The sequence below is a fragment of the Salmo salar genome, chromosome 09, assembly GCF_965601325.2.
Source record: "Salmo salar chromosome 09, fSalSal1, whole genome shotgun sequence".
Lineage (NCBI taxonomy): Eukaryota > Metazoa > Chordata > Actinopteri > Salmoniformes > Salmonidae > Salmo > Salmo salar.
Genome location: NC_138299.1, coordinates 135,934,992 through 135,959,724, shown reverse-complemented (window position 1 = coordinate 135,959,724; position 24,733 = coordinate 135,934,992). Strand labels below are relative to the sequence as shown.

Sequence of the window (24,733 nt, the reverse complement as noted above, 5' to 3'; positions counted from 1 at the left end):
TACACTTTGTTTTATTTTAAATGTCTCTGAAAGTAATTGAAATACCCTAAAAAGTATTTGAACCTACGTCTGCTAACTTTCAGATAGAGATTGATCTTGTTTTATGTTTGAGGCTACAGGAGAGTAGTAGTGGTAAAAGTAGATTTGAGGTTAGAGAGAGAGAAAATAGGAGAACAGACAGACAGAGACAGACAGACAGACAGACAGACAGACAGACAGACAGACAGACAGACAGACAGACAGACAGACAGACAGACAGACAGACAGACAGACAGACAGACAGACGCCCAGGGGATCATGCAGTACTGTAATTTCAGGACTATTGAGCGCACCTGAATATAAGCCGCACCCACTGAATTAAAAAAATATATATATTTTGAACATAAATAAGCCGCACATGTCTATAAGCCGCAGGTGCCTACCGGTACATTGAAACAAATTAACTTTACACAGGCTTTAACGAAACACGGCTTGTAACAAAAATATATAGGCTTTAACGAAGCACGGCTTGTAACAAAAAAGTCAATTCCTCACGCTGCTGTTTCCAACGTCTTATCATCGACTCATTAAGACCAAGCTCCCATGCAGCAGCTCTATTTCCTTTTCCAACAGCCAGATCAATCGCCTTCAACTTGAAAGCTGCATCATATGCATTTCTCCGTGTCTTTGCCATGATGAAGTGGACAAAATGACTACCATAATCAGAATGATGGGAAGTTTGAGAGCGCTCGATTTAATCTAAACAGTAAACAAAAAAGTTGTTTGACCTTAACCCGTTCGGCAATTTCATTGGTCTAATGAAAGCTTCATGCCGCCAAAAAACTGAGCACGTCACAGAATGTGTTTTTTTGGAGAAAAAAACAATTGAAAGCGGGAAAAATCCATATATTAGCCGCGTCATTATTTAAGCCGCGAGGTTCAAAGCCTGGGAAAAAAGTTGCGGCTTATAGTCCGGAAATGACGGTACTAACTGGGTGTAAACAAACAGGACAAGACAGGACAGCTCAGGATGGAGAGAGAGGATTTTCAATGTCTTGGCTAGGGTAGCATGGGGAAGGAGAGATTGTCTGAGAGGAAAGCTGTCTGAACGGAGAAGATCTTACACAATTCTAGCTACAGGCCATGGGGAGATATTTGAATAGCACAGAGAGCACAAACTGAAATTGCATTGCCTCAATTTAAAATGATCTTAGGGGCATCTAAAAGTGCAGTTTTACAGAACATGTTAGAGTATATGTTGATTGAGTTGTAATGTGTCATGCTCCTACCTTGAGGCTCTCAGTGCTGTTGTTCCTGCTGCTGCTGGGACTGCTGTGCTGCCTCTGACTGCTACTACTGCTGCTGCTGAAACACAGGGCGTCGAAGCACAGCACACCTCCCACACAGTCGCCCATCACACACACCTGGACGGGAACACACACACAAGCACGCACGCACAGACGCACACACACCGTTTTAGAAACCCTCGCGCCACTCAATCAATGTAGGCAGCCATGCCTCCCCAGCAGGCAGATTGAGACCCCATGCCTGTTCAGATCCACAGTCGAATCTGAATGTCAATAACACACTTCATTAGGACTGACTCAGTCTGAGGGAACAACACATCTCTCCTTAATTGGTTTGACGTGACACCATTGTACTTGGCTTCCTGACTTGGAATTGCATTATGACCACAAATCTTGTCAAAATTATGCAAGGAGGGGCCTCCCGGGTGGTGCAGCGGTCTAAGGCACTGCATCACAGTGTTTGAGGCGTCACTACAGACCTGATTTCGATCCCAGGCTGTGTCACAGCCGGCCGTGACCGGGAGACCCATGAGGTGGAACACATTTGGCCCAGTGTCGTAGGTGTTAGGGGATGGTTTGGCTTGTCTCATTGTGATTTTCTAGTCTCATCGCGCTCTAGTGACTCCTTGTGGCAGACGGTGTTTCCTCCGACACATTGGTGCAGCTGGTTTCCGAGTTAAGCAAGCAGTGTGGCTTGGCAGGGTCGTGTTTCGGTGGACGCATTGGCTCTCGAGTCCGTAGGGGAGTTGCAGCGATGGAACAAGACTAACTACCAATTGGATATCACAAAAAAGGTGTAAAAGTACAATATATATAATTATGCAAGGAAGTTCAATATAATAGAGTTTATACATTGTATAGTTTTGCCAATAATGTGCTCTTGAAAATTACAGCACTTAATTAGAACATAGGTCTTTATCAGAGAGGGGATTGTCCACAGGTGTGTGAAAGTTAATAAGGTCTGCAGACGGCATGATAAAGCTGCAGGCCTCTGGCGACATTAGTCCCCACAGTGAAAACAGAGGATTACCCAGCCCTCTCTATCCCAATCATCACTTCCTCTGAAAATCTTTGGCTTCCATTAAACGGACTGCAGCACATTATTGGATTTGGCATGAGAGATTAGAGGGAATGAGATCTCCCATTCTCTCTCTCCTCTTCTCCTCCCTTGTTCCTAACAGTATGATTAATCTCCAGTCAGTCAGTGTGACCCTGTGGGAGCCGGGGGGACACTTTAGAGGACGGACCCACCTGGCCAGAGAAGCCCTTTATGGGCGGACATTCAGGAGGACGGACCCACCTGGCCAGAGAAGCCCTATATGGGGGGACACTTCAGACGACAGACCCACCTGGCCAGTAAAGCCCTATATGGGGGGACACTTCAGACGACAGACCCACCTGGCCAGTAAAGCCCTATATAGGGGGACACTTTAGAGGGATGGACCAACATGGCCAGTAAAGCATTGTCTGGAAGGACACCTTAGGAGGACAGGCCTACCTGGCCAGTGAAGCCCTGTCTCGAGGTACACTTTAGAGGACAGACCCACCTGTCCGGTGAAGCCCTGTCCGTCCTGGGACGCGAGGAAGCTGTGGTAGGCCTGGTTGGCGCGGGTGATGAGGGTTGCCACAGCGTCCTGGTAGTGTGGCGCTGCAATGGCGAGGAGCGGGAGGGCGGCCAGGGGCAGGTGGTCAACGCTGCTGGACACACAGCTCTCATCATAGCTGTATGGGTTCAGACTGGAAGGGACAGGAAGGAGGGGGACACATAACAAGAAGTGAGTCATTTGTGAGCCTTGAACAACAATCAATTCAATAAAAAAAAACGAAACATTATTTATCCCTGGAAAATGACTTGTGTTGCCATAGTTTCGTGTCTTACATGGAGAATGGAATGTACCCATATGGTGAATGGAGATCCCTATGATATTTATCAACAGGCATTCATTCATCAAGCGTTTCCACTGCACAAAAATGTCTTGGGAAATGGAATTTGGAAAAAGTATTGTAATTGGCTGCTTCTGTTAATCCAAGGTTATTTTGGGAAAAAGATCCAACAAAATGATTTGTTACCCCGGAACGTGTAAATATGATGAATGAGCATGTGGCTATTCATCTCTCTCTCTCAATTCAATTTAAGGGCTTTATTGGCATGGTCTCTCTCTCTACAGGTGCAGGCTGGCAGACTCTCCCCTGCTGGCACAACCTCTCCTCCTCTGCCTGTCTGATAGCGCCCTCTGTTTATCTGATGTGTGTGTGTGTGTGTGTGTGTGTGTGTGTGTGTGTGTGTGTGTGTGTGTGTGTGTGTGTGTGCGTGTGTATGCACGCGTGTGTCTTTTCTGTGTGTGTGAATCACAGGGAGTGACAGTGCTGCACGCCACAGCGTCCGAGACCCTTTATCCAACAGTGTGGGGAACCAGTGGAGAATAGCCTTGCCCCTTTTACGCTCTAACAGCTGAATCATCCTTATTGCCATCCCAAATGGCACCCTATTCCCTATATAGTGCACTACTTTTAACCAGGGCCCTATGGCTCTGGCCAAACGTAGTATCAAGACACAAGGCAAGACCCAGATGCAGACACAGGAGGCAGATGGTTGGAGTCTTACAATGTTTAATAATCCAATCGGGTAAGGCAAGAGAATCGTCGTGGACAGGCAAAAGGGTCAAAACCAGCTCAGAGTCCAATAGGTACCAAAGGGCAGGCAGAATCAAGGTCAGGGCAGGCAGGATGATCAAGCAGGCGGGAAAGTAGTCCAGAGTCAGGCAGGGGTCAAAACCAGGAAGACTATCCAAAAGGAGTACGGGAAAAACACGCTGGTTGACTTGACTAACATACAAGACGAACTGGCACAGAGAGACAGGAAACACAGGGATAAATACACTGGGGAAAATAAGCGACACCTGGAGGGGGTGGAGACAATGACAGGAACAGGTGAAACAGATCAGGGTGTGGCACGTAATGCCCTCTATAGGGAATAGGGTGTCATTTAGGATGGAGCCAGAGCCTGGAAGGACCAGTAGGGGGTGTGAGGGGTGGGGTCTACATGGTACAAAGACCTAGCAGTATCCCTGTAGACATACTACCATTGATAAGAACATCAAAGAGAGAAACGGAGCTTTCCAGGTGGATGGCAAGCTAAAGCTGTGATGTCTGGCTGTTACTGTGAAGGGAGGAGTAGCCTCCCTCTCTCTCTCTCTCTCTCTGTGTGTGAACAGATCCCCTGTGTCTGTGGTGGGGAACGTGGAGCATGAAACTGTGACACCACTATAATAAGACTTACCTGCAGTATAAAAGTGATAGGAACAGTTTTCTGTTCAGTTCTTTCACAGGTACAGTTAGGCAATGTGCTAGGTAAAAGGTTTTGTTTGACTAGAATGTATCTGAAGCTGGTACAAGACCCCCAGAATGGCCGACTGTCTGCTTTTAAAGCTGCGTAATGTAAGTACTTAGACTGTAACAGCGGTACGATATGGGTTATCCACCAGTAGTCACTGTCAAGGGCCGGTGTAATGTACTGAGGGCAAGTTCATAACTGTGCTGTGTCATGCTGTTCCTGTCGTGTTAACAGAGCCCTGTAGAGCCCCCTGCTGCTGGCACAGGACACAAACATTACCTTAACACTGCTGGCCAGGACAAACACACATTACCATAACACCCCTGGACAGGTGGTTACACGGCAAGGACCAAGGTCAAAGGGCAGCTAGACACAACACAACACAAAGCCACCCACCCAGCTTCTCTCGTCAGCCTGTTCTTTATTTATGTCTAGAGATGGATAATTAGTAAACTACTTATGCAAACACCTGCTGTTGGTATTGCTGTGGGATGTCTATTATTTTTCTTTATAGTGTCCAGACAATGCCTTGTTACTGACTTTCAGTGTAATTGGATTCCACTATACAGGTATGTTGTTGGTTGATTTAAAGTTGGGCTGGGAATCAAATTTGTTGGTGCTGTTTGTTTTGAATTAGTACAATTCATTAGAAGTAGGGAGACAGCAACCTGTTCTTCCAGGTGCAAAATTATTGCTCAACCAAGAGCTCATTAATTAAGACTGTAATAGGAATCAGGTTAGATTCTCCAGATTCTCAATTAAGACAACATGTTCAGCCCTAAAGATGCTCAGAAGAGGCAAAAATGCTAATGAGGTTGACATAGCAACATCAATACAGCAAACAGTGTTAACACTGTGGATAATTGTCTCAGGAGACTTCATCTTTCTCAGTCTGCCATATTAACAACACAGATCCTAATGGGAACACAGTGGCTTTCAAGTCTCCAGACACTATGAGAGAGTATCTCTGCTGTGTGAGATAATGAGACACACACAGACACACACACACACCTCACCACACCACACCACACCACACACACACACACACACACACACACGTTCTCATTAGGAGAGTGTTCATGCTAGCCGGGGTAGAAGCTGGGGATATACTGTGGTATACCATCAAAGCAGCACAGACCTGGGCCTCCCGAGTGGCGCAGCGGTAAAAGGCACTGCATCACGGTGCTTGAGGCATCACTACAGACCCGGATTTTATCCCAGGCTGTGTCGCAGCCGGCCGCGTCCGGGAGACCCATGGGGCGGTGCACAATTGGCCCAGCGTCGTTCGGGTTAGGGGAGGGCTTGGTCGGCCAGGATGGCCTTGTCCCATCGCGCTCTAGCGACTCCTGTGGCGAGCCGGGCGCATGCACGCTGACTTTGGTCGTCAATTGTACGGTGTTTCCTCAGACACATTGGTGCGGCTGGCTTCAGGGTTAAGCTGGCAGTGTGTTAAGAAGCAGTTCGGCTTGGCAGGGTCGTGTTTCGGAGGATACACGGCTCTCGACCTTCGCCTCTCCCGAGTCCGTATGGGAGTTGCAGCGATGGGACAAGACTGTAACTACCAATTGGATATCACAAAAATTGGGAAGAAAAAGGGGTACAAAAAAATGATTACATTAAATTTTAAAAAAAGCAGCACACACTTTAAGAGATCCTTGGCTACTCGCTCTCTGCCTGTGTGTAACACTTCTAACAAAAGCAGGCATACAGTTGTGTTCAACCTTCAGCGAGCCTGACAGCCTATTGCTACAGTACATAAATTAACCTCTTCAATAATACAATTTAGAGATTGTATCAAGGCCATTCACAAAGCTCTCAAAGTATTGATGACTGTCGTTTAAAAACAAAAAACTATTAGAATCAGAGTTTGGTTTGGTCCCAAATGGCACCATATTCCCTATATACAGCACTACTTTTGACCAGAGCCCTATGGGCCCAAGTAGTGCACTACATTGGGAATAGGGTGCCATTTTGGACACAATGTTTATCATCCTTTCTCACATCCATTTCTGTAGAGTGTCTGATTCTACAGGTTTACATATTAATGTGCTGATGAAGAGATGACTAGCTAGCTGCCATTAACAGGATCCATCCATTAGGAGCGGCATGGCAGGAGAGAGGAGATAAGGCTGATTAAACAGATAAGCCCCTAAGCTAGCATCAGCAAGCTAGCATCTCTCCTCAAAGCTAACACAGCACAACACAGCAGCCTAACCTTGAGAGAAGGTTACACTCTCTCACATTCTCTCCCACTTCATCTAATGTCACAGAGCAGGCAAGACTGAAAAAGGCTCTCTTCAGAGAGGGTTTGTGGAATTTCTGCTTAATTGCCCTCCCCTTGTCATAATTGTCTGGGTTTACAGGGCACACAGTTTACAAAGCTAACGAGGGAGAGACAGAGACAGAGGGAGAGACAGAGACAGAGGGAGAGGCAGAGACAGAGGGAGAGGCAGAGACAGAGGGAGAGACAGAAGGAGAGGGAGAGACAGAAGGAGAGGGAGAGAGAAGGAGAAACAGAGACAGAGGGAGAGACAGAGACAGAGGGAGAGACAGAGACAGAGGGAGAGACAGAAGGAGAGGGAGAGACAGAAGGAGAGGGAGAGAGAAGGAGAGACAGAGGGAGGGGGAGAGACCGAGGGAGAGACCGAGGGAGAGACCGAGGGAGAGACATGGGAGGGGGAGAGACAGAGGGAGAGACATGGGAGGGGGAGAGACAGGGAGAGACAGGGTTAGAGGGAGCGACAGAGAAGAGAAAGAGGGAGAGAGAGTGAGAGACAAAGGGAGAGACAGAGACAGAGGGAGAGGGAGAGAAAGGGAGAGACTGAGGGAGAGGGAGAGACATAGGGAGAGACAGAGATGGAGGGAGAGAGAGGGAGAGACAGAGACGGAGGGAGAGACAGAGATGGAGGGAGAGACAGAGACGGAGGGAGAGACAGAGGAAGAGGCAGAGATAGACGGAGAGACAGAGGGAGAGGCAGAGACAGACGGAGAGACAGAGGGAGAGACAGAGGGAGAGGGAGAGACAGATGGAGAGACAGAGACAGAGGGAGAGACAGAGGGAGAGACAGAGACAGACGGAGAGACAGAGGGAGAGACAGAGGGAGAGACAGAGACAGACGGAGAGACAGAGGGAGAGACAGAGACGGACGGAGAGGGAGAGGGAGAGACAGAGGGAGAGGCAGAGACAGATGGAGAGACAGAGGAAGAGGCAGAGACAGACGGAGAGACAGAGGGAGAGACAGAGACAGACGGAGAGACAGAGGGAGAGGCAGAGACAGACGGAGAGGGAGAGGGAGAGACAGAGGGAGAGGCAGAGACAGATGGAGAGACAGAGGGAGAGACAGAGACAGACGGAGAGACAGAGGGAGAGACAGAGACAGACGGAGAGACAGAGGGAGAGACAGAGACAGACGGAGAGACAGAGGGAGAGACAGAGGAAGAGGCAGAGACAGATGGAGAGACAGAGGGAGAGACAGAGGAAGAGGCAGAGACAGACGGAGAGACAGAGGGAGAGACAGAGACAGACGGAGAGACAGAGGGAGAGACAGAGACAGACGGAGAGACAGAGGGAGAGACAGATGGAGAGACGGAGGGAGAGGCAGAGACAGATGGAGAGACAGAGGGAGAGGCAGAGGGAGAGACAGAGGGAGAGGCAGAGGGAGAGACAGAGGGAGAGGCAGAGGGAGAGACAGAGGGAGAGGCAGAGACAGATGGAGAGGCAGAGGGAGAGACAGAGACAGATGGAGAGACGGAGAGCTGCAGAGGCACAGCTCACGGTGAGCTTAATTAGGCAAAGATGTGTGGAGTAGAGTGAGAGCTGCTGCTCTCTGGCTGTGTGTGCTATGAATGTACAGAATAAGGAGTGGTATCCATCTCCTTGTCCTCAGGTCACTGTCAGGTCAAACTCCCTGTCGGTCCCTGTCCTCAGGTCACTGTCAGGTCAAACTCCCTGTCCTCAGGACAATGTCAGGTCAAACTCCCTGTCCTCAGGTCAATGTCAGGTCAAACTCCCTGTCGGTCCCTGTCCTCAGGTCACTGTCAGGTCAAACTCCCTGTCGGTCCCTGTCCTCAGGTCAATGTCAGGTCAAACTCCCTGTCGGTCCCTGTCCTCAGGTCACTGTCAGGTCAAACTCCCTGTCGGTCCCTGTCCTCAGGTCACTGTCAGGTCAAACTCCCTGTCCTCAGGTCACTGTCAGGTCAAACTCCCTGTCCTTAGGTCACTGTCAGGTCAAACTCCCTGTCGGTCCCTGTCCTCAGGTCACTGTCAGGTCAAACTCCCTGTCCTCAGGTCACTGTCAGGTCAAACTCCCTGTCGGTCCCTGTCCTCAGCTAAAGGAATACAAGACCAGCACCATCAGGGAAGCCATTTTAAGACATCACTTGAGATTGAGTTGTTTATTAGTTTAACTGTAGACACTGTTTTGTATATCTTCAACTGTCACAGAGGAAATGTGTTGTGTCACAGGAAAATAAATACATTGAGGTGCTTTACTTGTTGTCACTTGTTAATTGGATGTGCGATGGTGAGGAGGCAGACTGACTGGTTCACATCCTCATTCTGTGTCTGTGCATGAGAGCGCTTGTGTGTTAGGTGTGTGTGTTCCCCCACTCAAGCCTCTCATTACAGCTCTCCTCCTGACACCTAGCAGCTTGCCAGCGGTGACTGGTCCCACCATCGCATCTGCATTGTACTCCTCTGATGTTGTTGTGGCTGATGTTTATAATGGCATGCCTAAAAACACAATTTGTAATGGCAGTGGCATCAATTAATATGTGTGTGTGTGTGTGTGTGTGTGTGTGTGTGTGTGTGTGTGTGTGTGTGTGTGTGTGTGTGTGTGTGTGTGTGTGTGTGTGTGTGTGTGTGTATGTGTGTGTGTGTGTGTGTGTGTGTGTGTGTGTGTGTGTGTGAGAGTTATTGCTCCATGTACACTCTTTGAAAACAAGGTGCTTTCTATACTGAACAAAAATATAAACGCAACATCCAACAATTTCGAAGAGCTACAGTTTATACAGTTCATTTTCTAAGAGTGTATTCCTGGACGGGCACATACAAACACAAACACACGTGTGTGACCGCATAAAGACACCCACACACATACAAGTGTGCACTGTGCATGCCCACACACACACACACACACACACACACACACACACACACACACACACATTAATTGATGCCACTGCCATTAAAAATTGTGTTTTTAGGCATGCCATTATAAACATCAGCCACAACAACATCAGAGGAGTACAATGCAGGCGATGGTGGGAAAAGAGATTGCTGCTGTGCCGTTAATTCAATCTCCTGCTGGGATTTGACAGCTCTGTGGGAAATCTCACTAGGGAGTGGATGGGCTCTAGCCTCTTAACGCGTGAAAGAGCAGCTCCAGTCTAAACAGGCCTCTGTGGAGGTCAGGGCGTGATTCCCTGTGTGTAGAACACAATGAGCTGGCGTGTTTGTGTTGTGTGTTTTTCTCCTGATAACCGGTGCTGTTCTCTTGGGTTGTGTCACAAATGGCACCCCATTCCCTACATAGTGCCCATAGCGTTAAAAGTGGTGCACTATGTAGGGAATAGGGTTCCATTTAGGACACCACCTTCTTGGTGTCTGGGCAAGGCCCATGGTGATCCTGAGAGGCCCTGAGAGCTCATTATGGGCTTTCTCTCCTAATGAAGGGACCAGCCACCGCTGGCGAGCTGCTAGGTGTCAGGAGGAGAGCTGTAATGAGAGGCTTGAGTGGGGGAGCACACACACCTAACACACACACACCCACACAGATACACATGCACACAAACACACAAGCGCTCTCATGCACAGACACAGAATGAGGATGTGAACCAGTCAGTCTGCCTCCTCACCATCGCACATCCAATTAACAAGTGACAACAAGTAAAGCACCTCAATGTATTTATTTTCCTGTGACACAACACATTTCCTCTGTGACAGTTGAAGATATACAAAACAGTGTCTACAGTTAAACTAATAAACAACTCAATCTCAAGTGATGTCTTAAAATGGCTTCCCTGATGGTGCTGGTCTTGTATTCCTTTAGCTGAGGACAGGGACCGACAGGGAGTTTGACCTGACAGTGACCTGAGGACAGGGAGTTTGACCTGACAGTGACCTGAGGACAGGGACCGACAGGGAGTTTGACCTGACAGTGACCTGAGGACAGGGAGTTTGACCTGACAGTGACCTGAGGACAGGGAGTTTGACCTGACAGTGACCTGAGGACAGGGACCTGAGGACAGGGAGTTTGACCTGACAGTGACCTGAGGACAGGGAGTTTGACCTGACAGTGACCTGAGGACAGGGACCGACAGGGAGTTTGACCTGACAGTGACCTGAGGACAGGGACCGACAGGGAGTTTGACCTGACAGTGACCTGAGGACAGGGACCGACAGGGAGTTTGACCTGACAGTGACCTGAGGACAGGGACCGACAGGGAGTTTGACCTGACATTGACCTGAGGACAGGGACCGACAGGGAGTTTGACCTGACAGTGACCTGAGGACAGGGAGTTTGACCTGACAGTGACCTGAGGACAGGGACCGACAGGGAGTTTGACCTGACAGTGACCTGAGGACAGGGACCGACAGGGAGTTTGACCTGACAGTGACCTGAGGACAAGGAGATGGATACCACTCCTTATTCTGTACATTCATAGCACACACAGCCAGAGAGCAGCAGCTCTCACTCTACTCCACACATCTTTGCCTAATTAAGCTCACCGTGAGCTGTGCCTCTGCAGCTCTCTGTCTCTCCGTCTGTCTCTGTCTCTCCCTCTGCCTCTCCATCTGTCTCTGCCTCTGTCTCTGCCTCTCCCTCTGTCTCTCCATCTGTCTCTGCCTCTCCCTCTGTCTCTCCATCTGTCTCTGTCTCTCCCTCTGTCTCTCCATCTGTCTCTGCCTCTCCCTCTGTCTCTCCATCTGTCTCTGCCTCTCCCTCTGTCTCTCCATCTGTCTCTGCCTCTTCCTCTGTCTCTCCGTCTGTCTCTGCCTCTCCCTCTGCCTCTCCCTCTGTCTCTCCATCTGTCTCTGCCTCTTCCTCTGTCTCTGCCTCTCCCTCTGTCTCTCCATCTGTCTCTGCCTCTCCCTCTCCGTCTGTCTCTGTCTCTCCGTCTGTCTCTGCCTCTTCCTCTGTCTCTCCGTCTGTCTCTGCCTCTTCCTCTGTCTCTCCCTCTCCGTCTGTCTCTGTCTCTCCCTCTGTCTCTCCCTCTGTCTCTGCCTCTTCCTCTGTCTCTCCCTCTGTCTGTCTCTCCCTCTGTCTCTTCGTCTGTCTCTACCTCTCCCTCTGTCTCTCCCTCTCCCTCCGTCTCTGTCTCTCCCTCTGTCTCTCCGTCTGTCTCTGCCTCTCCCTCTGTCTCTCCGTCTATCTCTGCCTCTCCCTCTGTCTCTCCCTCTGTCCTCTCCGTCTGTCTCTGCCTCTCCCCTCTGTCTCTCCGTCTATCTCTGTCTCTTCCTCTGTCTCTCCGTCTGTCTCTGTCTCTGCCTCTTCCTCTGTCTCTCCGTCTGTCCCTGTCTCTCCCTCTGTCTCTCCGTCTGTCTCTGCCTCTTCCTCTGTCTCTCCGTCTATCTCTGTCTCTTCCTCTGTCTCTCCGTCTGTCTCTGTCTCTCCCTCTGTCTCTCCGTCTGTCTCTGTCTCTCCCTCTGTCTGTCTCTCCCTCGTTAGCTTTGTAAACTGTGTGCCCTGTAAACCCAGGCCATTAAGACAAGGGGAGGGCAATTAAGCAGAAATTCCACAAACCCTCTCTGAAGAGAGCCTTTTTCAGTCTTGCCTGCTCTGTGACATTAGATGACACACACGCACACAGAGTCCCGAGGGATGTTGTTCCTTCCCTGGCTGTTGCTTTGCCATGCAGGGAGGCAGGCAGGCAGAAAGATGTCAAGACAGCTGCTGAGGCAACACTACAGCCCTCTATTTAAGCTCTCGCCTCCAGTCACTATCTCTCACCAACGCCAATCACTGCACCAGACTGACAGACGGACGGAAGTCTCAGTGTGCGTCCCAAACGGCACCCTATTCCCTACTGATCAAAGTAGTGCACTATGTGGGGAATAAGTTGCTAATTGGGACGCAGCCTCAGAACCCAGTCTCCTGGCTCCCAGTCCACACATACTAACGAGTGGAAATATAGACACAAACATTTTCACTGGCATATCAATGGAAAATAGCTGCGCAAAACAAAGTGGCATTCTACCAAAGACAATATATTGAGCAGGGAGCTGAAACATGGGTGCATATGTCTGACAAGATTCCCCCTGAAAGTCTGGCAGCTTTAAATACAACATGAAAACATTAGTCTCTGTGCAGACAGCAGCCTGACATATACTGCCGACAATCGCCCGAACAACACAGAACAGAGAGATGCTGCTTCTGCCTCCTCCTCAGAACAGGAAAAACTGAAGATAGTCTACAAAGTCTTCTAGTTTTCACCTGCCCAAGGTCTTCATTACTTAACGGAGGTGATTTAAAGAAGAGGATCCAAAGAGAGTGAACACCTCTTTAAGGCTTATGTGTGATTGATGACTTGCAGGCAGCCAGCTAGAGTAACTACTGTACATGTAGAGGAGTTTGAATAGATCAGCACTGACAGGAAGGCAGCAGCTTATTCTGGAGGTAACTGATACCTCAAACGTATCATCTTCAATTCAGTTCCCTCTTCTCCACAACCAGATAAAGACACAGGAGCCCAATAATAACAACGGTGGTTAATTAGGTGAAGACCATAGCGAGTCATCAAATGACACACTATGATCCCAATAATAAACAAAGGCACCCAAACAGCAGCGGAACACTAATGCAATTCGAACCAGTCATTTCAAGTCACTCTGGGATTCATTTCATCTTTCTTCCTCTGTTCGCTGAATAGAGCTAGTGTCTTTAGGTGGCTTCAATGGTAGATCAATTAAAAACAGTGAGCAGGAAAAAAGGTTATGAGTTGAATTTTCCAAATGCCTCGAAAGCCTGGTAAATGTCAGTAGCATGCTAATTAACATCCCAACATCTGTTTAAAGGCTGCCTGCTCTATATATTTTCCAATTTAACCTTCAACAGAATTGGCAGCCTGTTATCTCTGGCCCGACGTCACTGTTGACTCATTTGATTCCCGAGACCAATTTGTGTGAACTGGAAATGGTCACTTGGGTATTCTGCATTGCCTCCTTAAAAAATGACAAACATGCCTAAATGGTGTAGTGTCATTCTGACTGTCAGACTAAATCGCTGGCAAATCGCTGCTGGGTGGTGAATTCCCCTCAATGGAAATGCTATCACATATAGCCCACATATCACATATAGCCCACATATCACATATAGCCCACATATCACATATAGCCCACATATCACATATAGCCCACATATCACAAGCTACAACTGCTATAAAGCCATCATGACTCTCCACTGTGCTTCAGCTATTCAGCTCAGCGACGGGAGGCAGCGCTGAGGCAATCTTAAAGGGATGAAAGGCCAATACAAACTGCACTTCAATGCCAAACAGAAAGCAAAAATCATAATCCTAAAAATTAAGAAATGTTAAGAATGTTGATATCTTTCCCCCCTTTGACGTGTCGTGTGATTGACTCACTTGGAGACGAGGGAGAAGGCCTCGGCACACACAGCTGGGCAGGCCACTAGCTTGATCATCACATGTTCTGCTGCGGCCTGGAAGTGTGCCCGAGCCACCTTCTCCAGCACAGAGGACAGCGTGGTGGCATCGCCAGCCTTGGTGCCAGGGTCTGCCCCTGCCGTATCCAGGATGTTCCCACCATGCATCACCAGCAGCAACACGTGGGTCTTACACTGGGTCTTCTGCCAAGCGGAGGAGAGGAAGGAATGACCAAAGAAGAGTAAGAAAAGAGGTGAGGTTGAGGAGGATGTGAGGGGAGAGGAGGGAGAAGTGGGTTAGTGGTATAAGTCAAGACTCCTGGACCTGCATTCATATATGCTATAGATAATAGAGAGACACCTCATTCATATATGCTATAGATAATAGAGAGACACCTCATTCATATATACTATAGATAATAGAGAGACACCTCATTCATATATACTATAGATAATAGAGAGACACCTCATTCATATATGCTATAGATAATAGAGAGACACCTCATTCATATATACTATAGATAATAGAGAGACACCTCATTCATATATACTATAGATAATAGAGAGACACCTCATTCATATATACTATAGATAATAGAGAGACACCTCATTCATATATACTATAGATAATAGAGAGACACCTCATTCATATATACTATAGATAATAGAGAGACACCTCATTCATATATGCTATAGATAATAGAGAGACACCTCATTCATATATACTATAGATAATAGAGAGACACCTCATTCATATATACTATAGATAATAGAGAGACACCTCATGAACAGACGGTAGGGTAGTTATACTGGTCATTTATTTATCAGAGTGTGTATTGTGATTCTCCTACCTCCATGTCCTCTAACCCGTCGATGCTGCTCTGAGGGACACATCGAGAACGCCCCAGGCGATACAGGCTCCCTACAGATTTAAGATAGGAGAGAGGGAGAGAGAGAAGGAGAGAGGGAGAGAGAGAGGGAGAGAGAGAGAGGGAGAGAGAGAGAGAGAGAGAGAGAGAGGGGGGGAGAGAGCGAGAGCGAGAGAGTGAGAGCGAGAGAGAGAGTGAGAGCGAGGGAGAGAGTGAGAGAGAGCGAGGGAGAGAGTGAGAGAGAGAGCGAGCGAGGGAGAGAGGGGGGGAGAGCGAGAGCGAGAGAGTGAGAGAGAGAGCGAGAGAGAGTGAGAGCGAGGGAGAGAGTGAGAGAGAGCGAGGGAGAGAGTGAGAGAGAGAGCGAGCGAGGGAGAGAGAGAATTAAAGAAAGAATTGTAGATAGAGAAAGAAGGAGGAAGAGAGAGATAGAGATACAGAAAGGAGAGAGAGTAGGGGGAAGAGAGAGTGAAAGTGTGATAGAGATAAATAAAGTTGAGACAGAGAGGAAGAGAGAGAAAAAGGAGGGAGAGACAATGGAGAGAGAGAGAACTCAATACATGAGCCACTTCACACTTCAAATATTATTGATCCCAGGTGCTAACCAATTTCAGTATAACTAAAGCCTTCAACTTTTCTCTTTATTCCTTCCATATCTGAGAGATGAGCCCCAAATATTGTATGCCCTTAAGCTCAAATCTCATAAGAACATACTCCTGAAGAGTCAATACTGACTCATCACACAGAATCCTTTCATACAGGCATATGGTTCTGTCCCCACCACAGTAGCTGCCTGGCACTGCCATATTTTGGATTTTGGCTTGTCAGACAATGCAAATACACCTTGGGTGGGATGAGGAAGATGGAGGAAGGATAAAGGAGAGTTATGGTTATTTACCCAACCACCTGTACGATGTGTCTATCTGTGTTCCTGTGTGAAGTGTGGCAAGCCATTGGCTCCTGGCCAAACTCAAGATCCTCCCTGAAGCCTCTGCATGCTCTGTCATCTTATTCCTTAGCTCTTCTCTCTCTCTATCTCTCTCACTCCAGCTCTCTCTCGCTCTCCATCGCTCTCTCTAGGCTCTGTGCTTTACTTCCTGCTTGTTTATCTGTTCTCCCCCTGGTAGCGTTTGCCAGAGGAGGCTGTCACACACTCACAGCCTGTCAGCTCCCAGCCCACAGCCTGCCCTACTCTGCCTGTCTGTCTGCCTGCCTGCCAGCCACTCTGTCTCCGGCTACCTCTTACCTCCTGCCTGCCTCTCCCTCCATTTCAACACTCAGCAGACCCACTGCACTATTCTGGTCAAAACGTTAGCTACAGCAAATCAATCGTAAAGTTTCTTTGTAAGTGGGAGGTGGAATAACAATGAGAGCTGGTGTTTTTATGTATTGGACTGGTACAGGGAGCACAGTACAATATTAGTCATACATTTCAAATGAATGTGTGATCAGAGGTTCTCTGCATATTTACAATGAAGCCTTTTTGCTTCTTACGTAACATTAGATAATTGCAACCAAAACAAACCTCTTAATTATTCAGGAGTTGTAACATAGAGTAAAAAAATGGGTTGAGTGAACCCAACTCACAGTCCCTAGTTATACTCAATTTGCTTTTAAATTGGTGAACAAAGGTTCATTTAGGTACAACCCTGAAAGCTATACTAAAATATAGCCATGGTAGACAGGGGAGCCTTGCGTGTAATCGACAGGGAAATATACATACAAGCACAGCTGGTTGTAGACAGACAGAAGCCTACTTCACTATAAATAAGACATGTTCGTTTAATTTTGAAGTGCATTGATGTAATCCTATTTGTGACAGGGAAGCTGAGTGGTGAAAAGCAGTCTCCCGTGGCCCTCAGTAAGCCTCTCCTGCAGCTGGGCAGCCTAGCTAACGGCAGGGGATCCATCCAGGTTACCAAGGGATTCTAACTCTCCCTCCCTCTTTCTTTGACTTTTTACCTTTCTTTTTATCTCTCCCTCACTTTCTTTCACAGCAGCATCCCTCTCTCATGTTCTGCCAATATGTGCATTACAAGTCTCAGAGACACACTGGCTGTCTCTAACCATCATCCAAGATGGTGTAGCAGTCAGACGTCTTTGTCCTGTCGTGTCCCTTGTATATATATTTTTACATCCTTTTCTTCGCATATCTTTTTAAAATAATTTCCTAAACCTCAACTTCTAAATACTCTCCTGCAACCCGCCGCACCCAATGTGGCTTGGATCTGTTTTTTCTTCTAAAGTATTTCTATTTACTTCGGATCTGGAATCCCTCAACTGAAGCTAGCCAGCTAACTACCTACCAGCTATCAGTCAGCAAACCACTACTAGCGGTCATCAGCTAACCTTTAGCTCGGAAAGCTCTCGCCAGTTCGAACAACGTCACTCAAACCAGAGCATAATGGACCTATTATTATTTTATGTTTTTTTTTCTTCCCATATCCCCGGATTCCTACCGCAAACTCTGAACATTTTCAACTGGATCTTCGCAACTAGCTAACCGCAATCCTGGGTGACTACTCCTGGCTAGCGTTTCCATCCCGGAGCAAGCACCAATTAGCCTGAAGCTAGCTCAGCCAGGGCTCCTGTGCTACCACCGAAGCCCACTCCTGGGCTACAATATCTGGACCCCTTCTACTGCCGGTACGGGGCACGGAACCCGCCGATCCTCTACGACTGGAATACCGACATAATCTGCCCGAGGATTCCAACAGGCCCATTCTGCTAACCGGCCTGCTAGCTGTCTAGAGCTACTTGGAACCCAACTAATTCCACGACTGGTCTATCGACGTCACCGCACGAAGAGGCAAAAACAGACTTACCCCCATTGTGACGTCCCCCAAAGGCTGACTTGCTAGCCCCGGTCTGCTAACTGCTAGCTTGCCTGCCCCGGTCTGCTAACTGCTAGCACCGGTCTGCCTATTGCTTGATTGCTAACCCGGTCTGCTAACTGCTAGCTTGCCAGCCCCGGTCTGCTAATTGCTAGCTTGTTTAGCCCCGGCCTACTAACTGTTAGCTTGTTAGCATCGGCCTGCTAATTGTCTGAATCGCCGTGTTCCCAGTCAGCCCAACCAATCACTGGACCCATATGTTCACTTGGCTACGCATGCCTCTCTCTAATATCAATATGCCTCGTCCATTACTGTCCTGGTTAGTGATTACTGTCTTATTTCACTGTAGAGCCTCTAGCCCTGCTCAATATGCCTTAACCAACCATGTTGTTCCACCTCCTACATATGCGATGACATCACCTGATTTAAACGTCTCTAGAGACTATATCTCTCTCATCATTATTCAATGCCTAGGTTTACCTCCAATGTACTCACATCCTACCTTACCTTTGTCTGTACACTATGCCTTGAATCTATGCTATTGTGCCGAGAAACCTGCTCCTTTTACTCTCTGTTCCAAACGTGCCAGTTCGTATAGCCTTTAGCCGTACCCTTATCCTACTTCTCCTCTGTTCCTCTGGTGATGTGGAGGTTAATCCAGGTCCTGCAGTGCCTAGCTCCACTCCCACTCCCCAGGTGCTCTCATTTGTTGACTTCTGTAACCGTAAAAGCCTTGGTTTCATGCATGTCAACATTAGAAGCCTACTCCCTAAGTTTGTTTTACTCACTGCTTTAGCACACTCTGCCAACCCGGATGTCTTAGCCGTGTCTGAATCCTGGCTTAGGAAAACCACCAAAAACCCTGAAATCTCCATCGCTAACTATTACATTTTCCACCAAGATAGAACTGCCAAAGGGTGTTGCAATCTACTGCAAAGATAGCCTGCAGAGTTCTGTATTACTATCCAAGTCTGTACCCAAACAATTCGAGCTTCTACTTCTAAAAATGCACCTTTCCAGAAACAAGTCTCTCACTGTTGCCGCTTGCTATTGACCTCCCTCTGCCCCCAGCTGTGCCCTTGATACCATATGTGAATTGATTGCCCCCCATCTATCTTCTGAGCTCGTGCTACTAGGTGTCCTAAACTGGGACATGCTTAACACCCCGGCCATCCTACGATCTAAGCTTGATGCCTTCAAATGATTAATGAACCTACCAGGTACAACCCCAAATCCGTAAACTACAGGCACCCTCATAGATGTCATCCTAACTAACTCGCCCTCTAAATACACTTCTGCTGTTTTCAATCAAGATCTCAGCGATCACTGCCTCATTGCCTGCATCCGTAATGGGTCTGCGACCAAACGACCACCCCTCACCACTGTCAAACGCTCCCTAAAACACTTCTGCGAGCAGGCCTTTCTAATCGACCTGGCCGGGGTATCCTGGAATGACATTGACCTCATCCCGTCAGTAGATGATGCCTGGCTATTCTTTAAAAGTGTCTTCCTCACCATCTTAAATAAGCATGCCCCACTCCAAAAATGTAGAACTAGGACTAGATATAGTCCTTGGTTCACTCCAGACCTGTCTGCCCTTGACCAGCACAAAAACATCCTGTGGCATTATGCATTAGCATCGAATAGCCCCCATGATTTGCAACTTTTCGGGGAAGTTAGGAACAAATATACACAGGCAGTTAGAAAAGCTAAGGCTAGCTTTTTCAAACAGAAATTTGCATCCTGTAGTAGTAACTCAAAAAAGTTCTGGGACACTGTAAAGTCCATGGATAATAAGAGCACCTCCTCCCAGCTGCCCACTGCTCTGAGGCGAGGAAACACTGTTACCACCGATAAATCCACTATAATTGAGAATTTCAATAAGCATTTCTCTACGGCTGGCCATGCTTTCCACCTGGCTACCCCTACCCCGGTCAACTGCCCGGCACCCTCCACAGCAACCCGCCAAAGCCCCCACCATTTCTCCTTCACCCAAATCCAGATAGCTGATGTCCTGAAAGAGCTGCAAAATCTGGACCCATACAAATCAGCCGGGCTAGACAATCTGGACCCTCTCTTTCTAAAATTATCTGCTGAAATTGTTGCAACCCCTATTACTACCCTGTTCAATCTCTCTTCTGTATTGTCTGAGATTCCCAAAGATTGGAAAGCTGCCGTGGTCATCCCCCTCAAAGGGGGTGACACTCTAGACCCAAACTGCTACAGACCTATATCATCCTACCCTGTCTTTCTAAGGTCTTCAAAAGCCAAGTTAACAAACAGATTACCGACCATTTCGAATCCCATTGTACCTTCTCCGCTATGCAATCTGGTTTCAGAGCTGGTCATGGGTGCACCTCAGCCACGCTCAAGGTCCTAAACGACATCATAACCGCCATAGATAAGAGACATTACTGTGCAGCCATATTCATTGACCTGGCCAAGGCATTCGACTCTGTCAATCACCACATTCTTATTGGCAGACTCGACAGCCTTGGTTTCTCAAATGATTGCCTCGCCTGGTTTACCAACTCTGATAGACTCTGATAGAGTTCAGTGTGTCAAATCGGAGTGCCTGTAGTCCGGACCTCAGGCAGTCTCTATGGGTGTGCCGCAAGGTTCAGTTCTCAGGCCGACTCTCTTCTCTGTATACATCAATGATGTTGCTCTTGCTGCTGGTGATTCTCTGATCCACCTCTACGCAGACGACATCATTCTGTATACTTCTGGCCCCTCTTTGGACACTGTGTTAACTAACCTCCAGACGAGCTTCAATGCCATACAACTCTCCTTCCGTGTCCTCCAACTGCTCTTAAACGCAGGTAAAAGTAAATGCATGCTATTCAATCGATCACTGCCCGCACCTGCTCTAGCATCACTACTCTGGACGGCTCTGACTTAGAATACGTGGACAACTACAAATACCTGGGTGTCTGGTTAGACTGTAAACTCTCCTTCCAGACTCACATTAAGCATCTCCAATCCAAAATTAAATCTAGAATAGGCTTCCTATATCGCAACAAAGCATCCTTCACTCATGCTGCCAAACACACCCTCGTAAAACTGACCATCCTACCGATCCTCGACTTCAGTGATGTCATCTATAAAATAGCCTCCAACACTCTACTCAACAAACTGGATGCAGTCTATCACAGTGCCATCTGTTTTGTCACCAAAGCCCCATACACTACCCACCATTGCGACCTGTACGCTCTCGTTGGTTGGCCCTCGCTTCATACTCGTCGCCAAACCCACTGGTTACAGGTTATCTACAAGTCTCTGCTAGGTAAAGCCCCGCCTCATCTCAGCTCACTGGTCACCATAGCAGCACCCACTCGTAGCATGCGCTCCAGCAGGTATATCTCACTGGTCACCCCCAAAGCCAATTCCTCTTTTGGTCGTCTTTCCTTCCAGTTCTCTGCTGCCAATAACTGGAACGAACTGCAAAAATCTCTGAAGCTGGAGACTCATATCTCCCTCACTAGCTTTAAGCACCAGCTGTCAGAGTAGCTCACAGATCACTGCACCTGTACAGAGCCCATCTGTAAACAGCCCAGCTATCTACCTACCTCATCCCCATACTGTATTTATTTATCTTGCTCCTTTGCACCCCAGTATCTCTACTTGCACATTCATCTTCTGCACATCTACCATTCCAGTGTTTAATTGCTATATTGTAATTACTTCGCCACCATGGCCTATTTATTGCCTTAACTTACCTCATTTGCATTCACTGTATATAGACTTTTTGTTTTCTTTTGTTCTACTGTATTATTGACTGTATGTTTTGTTTATTCCATGTGTAACTCTGTGTTGTTGTATGTGTCGAATTGCTACGCTTTATCTTGGCCAGGTTGCAGTTGTAAATGAGAACTTGTTCTCAACTAGCCTACCTGGTTAAAAAAAAAATGTGAAAAAAAACAGACAGACAGAGAGACAGACAGAGTGAGAGACAGACAGACAGACAGTACTTGCTAGTGGAGGAAGGATATTGGCAGTATGTCAGTACTAGCTAGTGGAGGAAGGATATTGGCAGTATGTCAGTACTAGCTAGTGAAGGAAGGATATTGGCAGTATGTCAGTACTAGCTAGTGAAGGAAGGATATTGGCAGTATGTCAGTACTAGCTAGTGGAGGAAGGATATTGGCAGTATGTCAGTACTAGCTGGTGGAGGAAGGATATTGGCAGTATGTCAGTACTAGCTAGTGGAGGAAGAATATTGGCAGTATGTCAGTACTAGCTAGTGGAGGAAGGATATTGGCAGTATGCCATTACTAGCTAGTGGAGGAAGGATATTGGCAGTATGTCAGTACTAGCTAGTGAAGGAAGGATATTGGCAGTATGTCAGTACTAGCTAGTGGAGGAAGTGTGAACTATTTATTTGCATCCTGATCCCTCTGTCTCGTGCTGTCTCGACCACTGTGTCTTAGAATGTCATTCCTCCATAAATTAAATTAAACCATGTTGCTGTCCTTCCATGTCTCCTGTCCCTGCCTATTGCAAAGTTCTCTCTCTCCCCTGGTTTCTACAACTACTGCCACAATGACAGATTTCTATCAGCTTAGAGAGAGAGAGGGAGAGAGAGAGAGAGAACCTCATAATATTGCGAAGTTGTTGTAAGGCCACAGAGAGACAGAGTGAGTTTACAGAATACAGATTTCCAATGAAAAAGTTGTACACACAAAATATGTTTCCAAAAATATGACACAGGGGGCTATGTAATGTCAGCTCCATTTAGACTGAGGGTTTGTGAACTGTGAGGCTAACTCTTAGAGAGGCCTCACTGGTGAGGTAGACCCTGAGAGAACCTACCCAGAACAACACTTAAAGGTGAGCCATGTTTGATGACTAAGGCTAAGGTTCACTTAGTGCTGGAGGGAATGTATTCATTCAATGTGACAACTCACTCACCGCGTGCCATCACTGTTTTGTGTAGAGCACTAAGCACCTTAACTACATTCACTTGGCTTGGTCCAGCCAGTGAATGCTAGCTATGCACTAGCCTCCCAATACCACAGACAGACACCACAATAGAATCACAATACATTTTTATGACAAAGTTAGATCCCTCAACATGATTGCCAGTTTGCCACAGTCAGTGAACTGGGTTACGCAGTACATTTTCCAGAGCATGTCCTTGGTAATTAACCAGATATCGAACAAGTACAAATCAGGAAAATGGGTGATACATAGCACTGTCTACTTTTGCACTGTCTACTTTTGACTAGGGCCCCCATAGGGGTAGTGCAAAGTAGTGCACTATATGGAATAAGGTGCCATTTGGGACCGCTGATCCTAATGAAAGATTGTTTTCAGTACGATCTGACCTCTGTGACCTCTGTGACCTGGCCCTGGAACAGTGGAGGTATGCTAACATCCAGCTCCATCTGCTCACTAGGGCTGGGAATTGCCAAGGACCTCACGATATATCACGATACTTAGGTGCCGATATGTTATGTATTGCGATTTTCACAATTGTTTTTCACGATACTGTGATTTTATTGCCATTCGATGTTGCAAACATATTGCTCACCATATGTATGCTGTAAAGGAACAACAGAGAACCATGAGAAAATGAGTTTTGATCAGTCATGGAAATGAATATGCTGAAAACAAATTGGCTCCTTATTTAAAAAGAAGACGGAGAACAAGCTATGAAGAAAAATACTGGAGATTTGGTACCGGTACAGCCAACTAGAACAAAATAACATTGCAATATTGTCAAAATGATACAATACGATATATCATCAAAAATAATATCCCAATATGTAACTGTATCGATCCCCTACCCCCATCACTACTGTTCACTACAGCTCAGTATAGTACACACACACCCCAGGCAGGGAGCTTACCAGCTCACCACCATTACAGAACACTCAGACACACAAGTGCCTCGCGGTGAGAATATACACTCACCGGACAGTTTAAAGGGAATACACATCTATTACCAAGTCTATCTGCCTCCAGAACAACCTGAATTCTTCGGGACATGAATTATACAGGAATGTTCGGAAACGTTCCACAGGGAACGTTCCACAGGGATGTTGGTCCATGCTGCTGCTTACGCCAAATCCTGACTCTGCCATCAGCATGACCCAACAGGAACTGGGATTTGTCGGACCAGGTGATGTTTTTCCACTTCTCAGTTGTCCAGAGTTGGTGATCGCGTGACCACTGAAGCCTCTTCTTCTTGTTTTTAGCTGATAGGAGTTGGAACCCAGTGTGGTCGTCTGCTGCAATAGCCCACCCGTGACAAGGAACAAGTTTTTTGTTTGTCGCACCATTCTCAGGAAACCCTAGACACTGTCATGCGTGAAAAGCCCAGGTGGGTGGCCATTTCTGAGATTCTGGATCCGACATACCTACTGTAGCAACGCTAATCATACTATGCGCAAAGTCGCTTAGGTCACTCGTTTTACCCATTCTAACGTTCAATCTAGCAGTAACTAAATGCCTCGATGCCTGTCTGCCTGCCTTACATAGCAAGCCACGGCCACGTGACTCACTCTCTGTAGGAGCGAACCATTTTCGTGAACGGGTTGGTGTACCTAATAAACTGTCAGGTGAGTGTACATTACGCACAAGCACAGATGGACAAGTGTCTGGAGAATGGGCACGCACACACACAAGCACGCACACTCGCACCCACCCACACACACAGCAAAGCACAATCATATGTCTATTTAGAGCTGTGAACACACACATTCCCACCCCAATCTGTGTCCCTGATTGCCACAGCTGCTTCCTACCCATGTACTGCTGCTGCTGCTCTGTGGGCAGACCGATCTGTTATGTGTCCCTCAGTGCA

At 47.4% G+C, this 24,733-nt stretch overlaps 1 protein-coding gene across 1 annotated transcript in view; it reads right to left on the bottom strand.

Annotated features, from left to right (window-relative positions):
- Positions 1–24,733, bottom strand: part of LOC106612781 (membrane-associated phosphatidylinositol transfer protein 3) — a 173,069-nt gene that overhangs the window by 77,408 nt on the left and 70,928 nt on the right. The window contains exons 4-7 of the mRNA XM_082956328.1: positions 15,077–15,143; positions 14,206–14,429; positions 2,834–3,023; positions 1,269–1,403 (exon numbers count right to left, since the gene is read on the bottom strand). Coding sequence (XP_082812454.1) covers positions 1,269–1,403; positions 2,834–3,023; positions 14,206–14,429; positions 15,077–15,143 — 616 coding nt within the window. The remainder of the gene's footprint in view (positions 1–1,268; positions 1,404–2,833; positions 3,024–14,205; positions 14,430–15,076; positions 15,144–24,733) is intronic.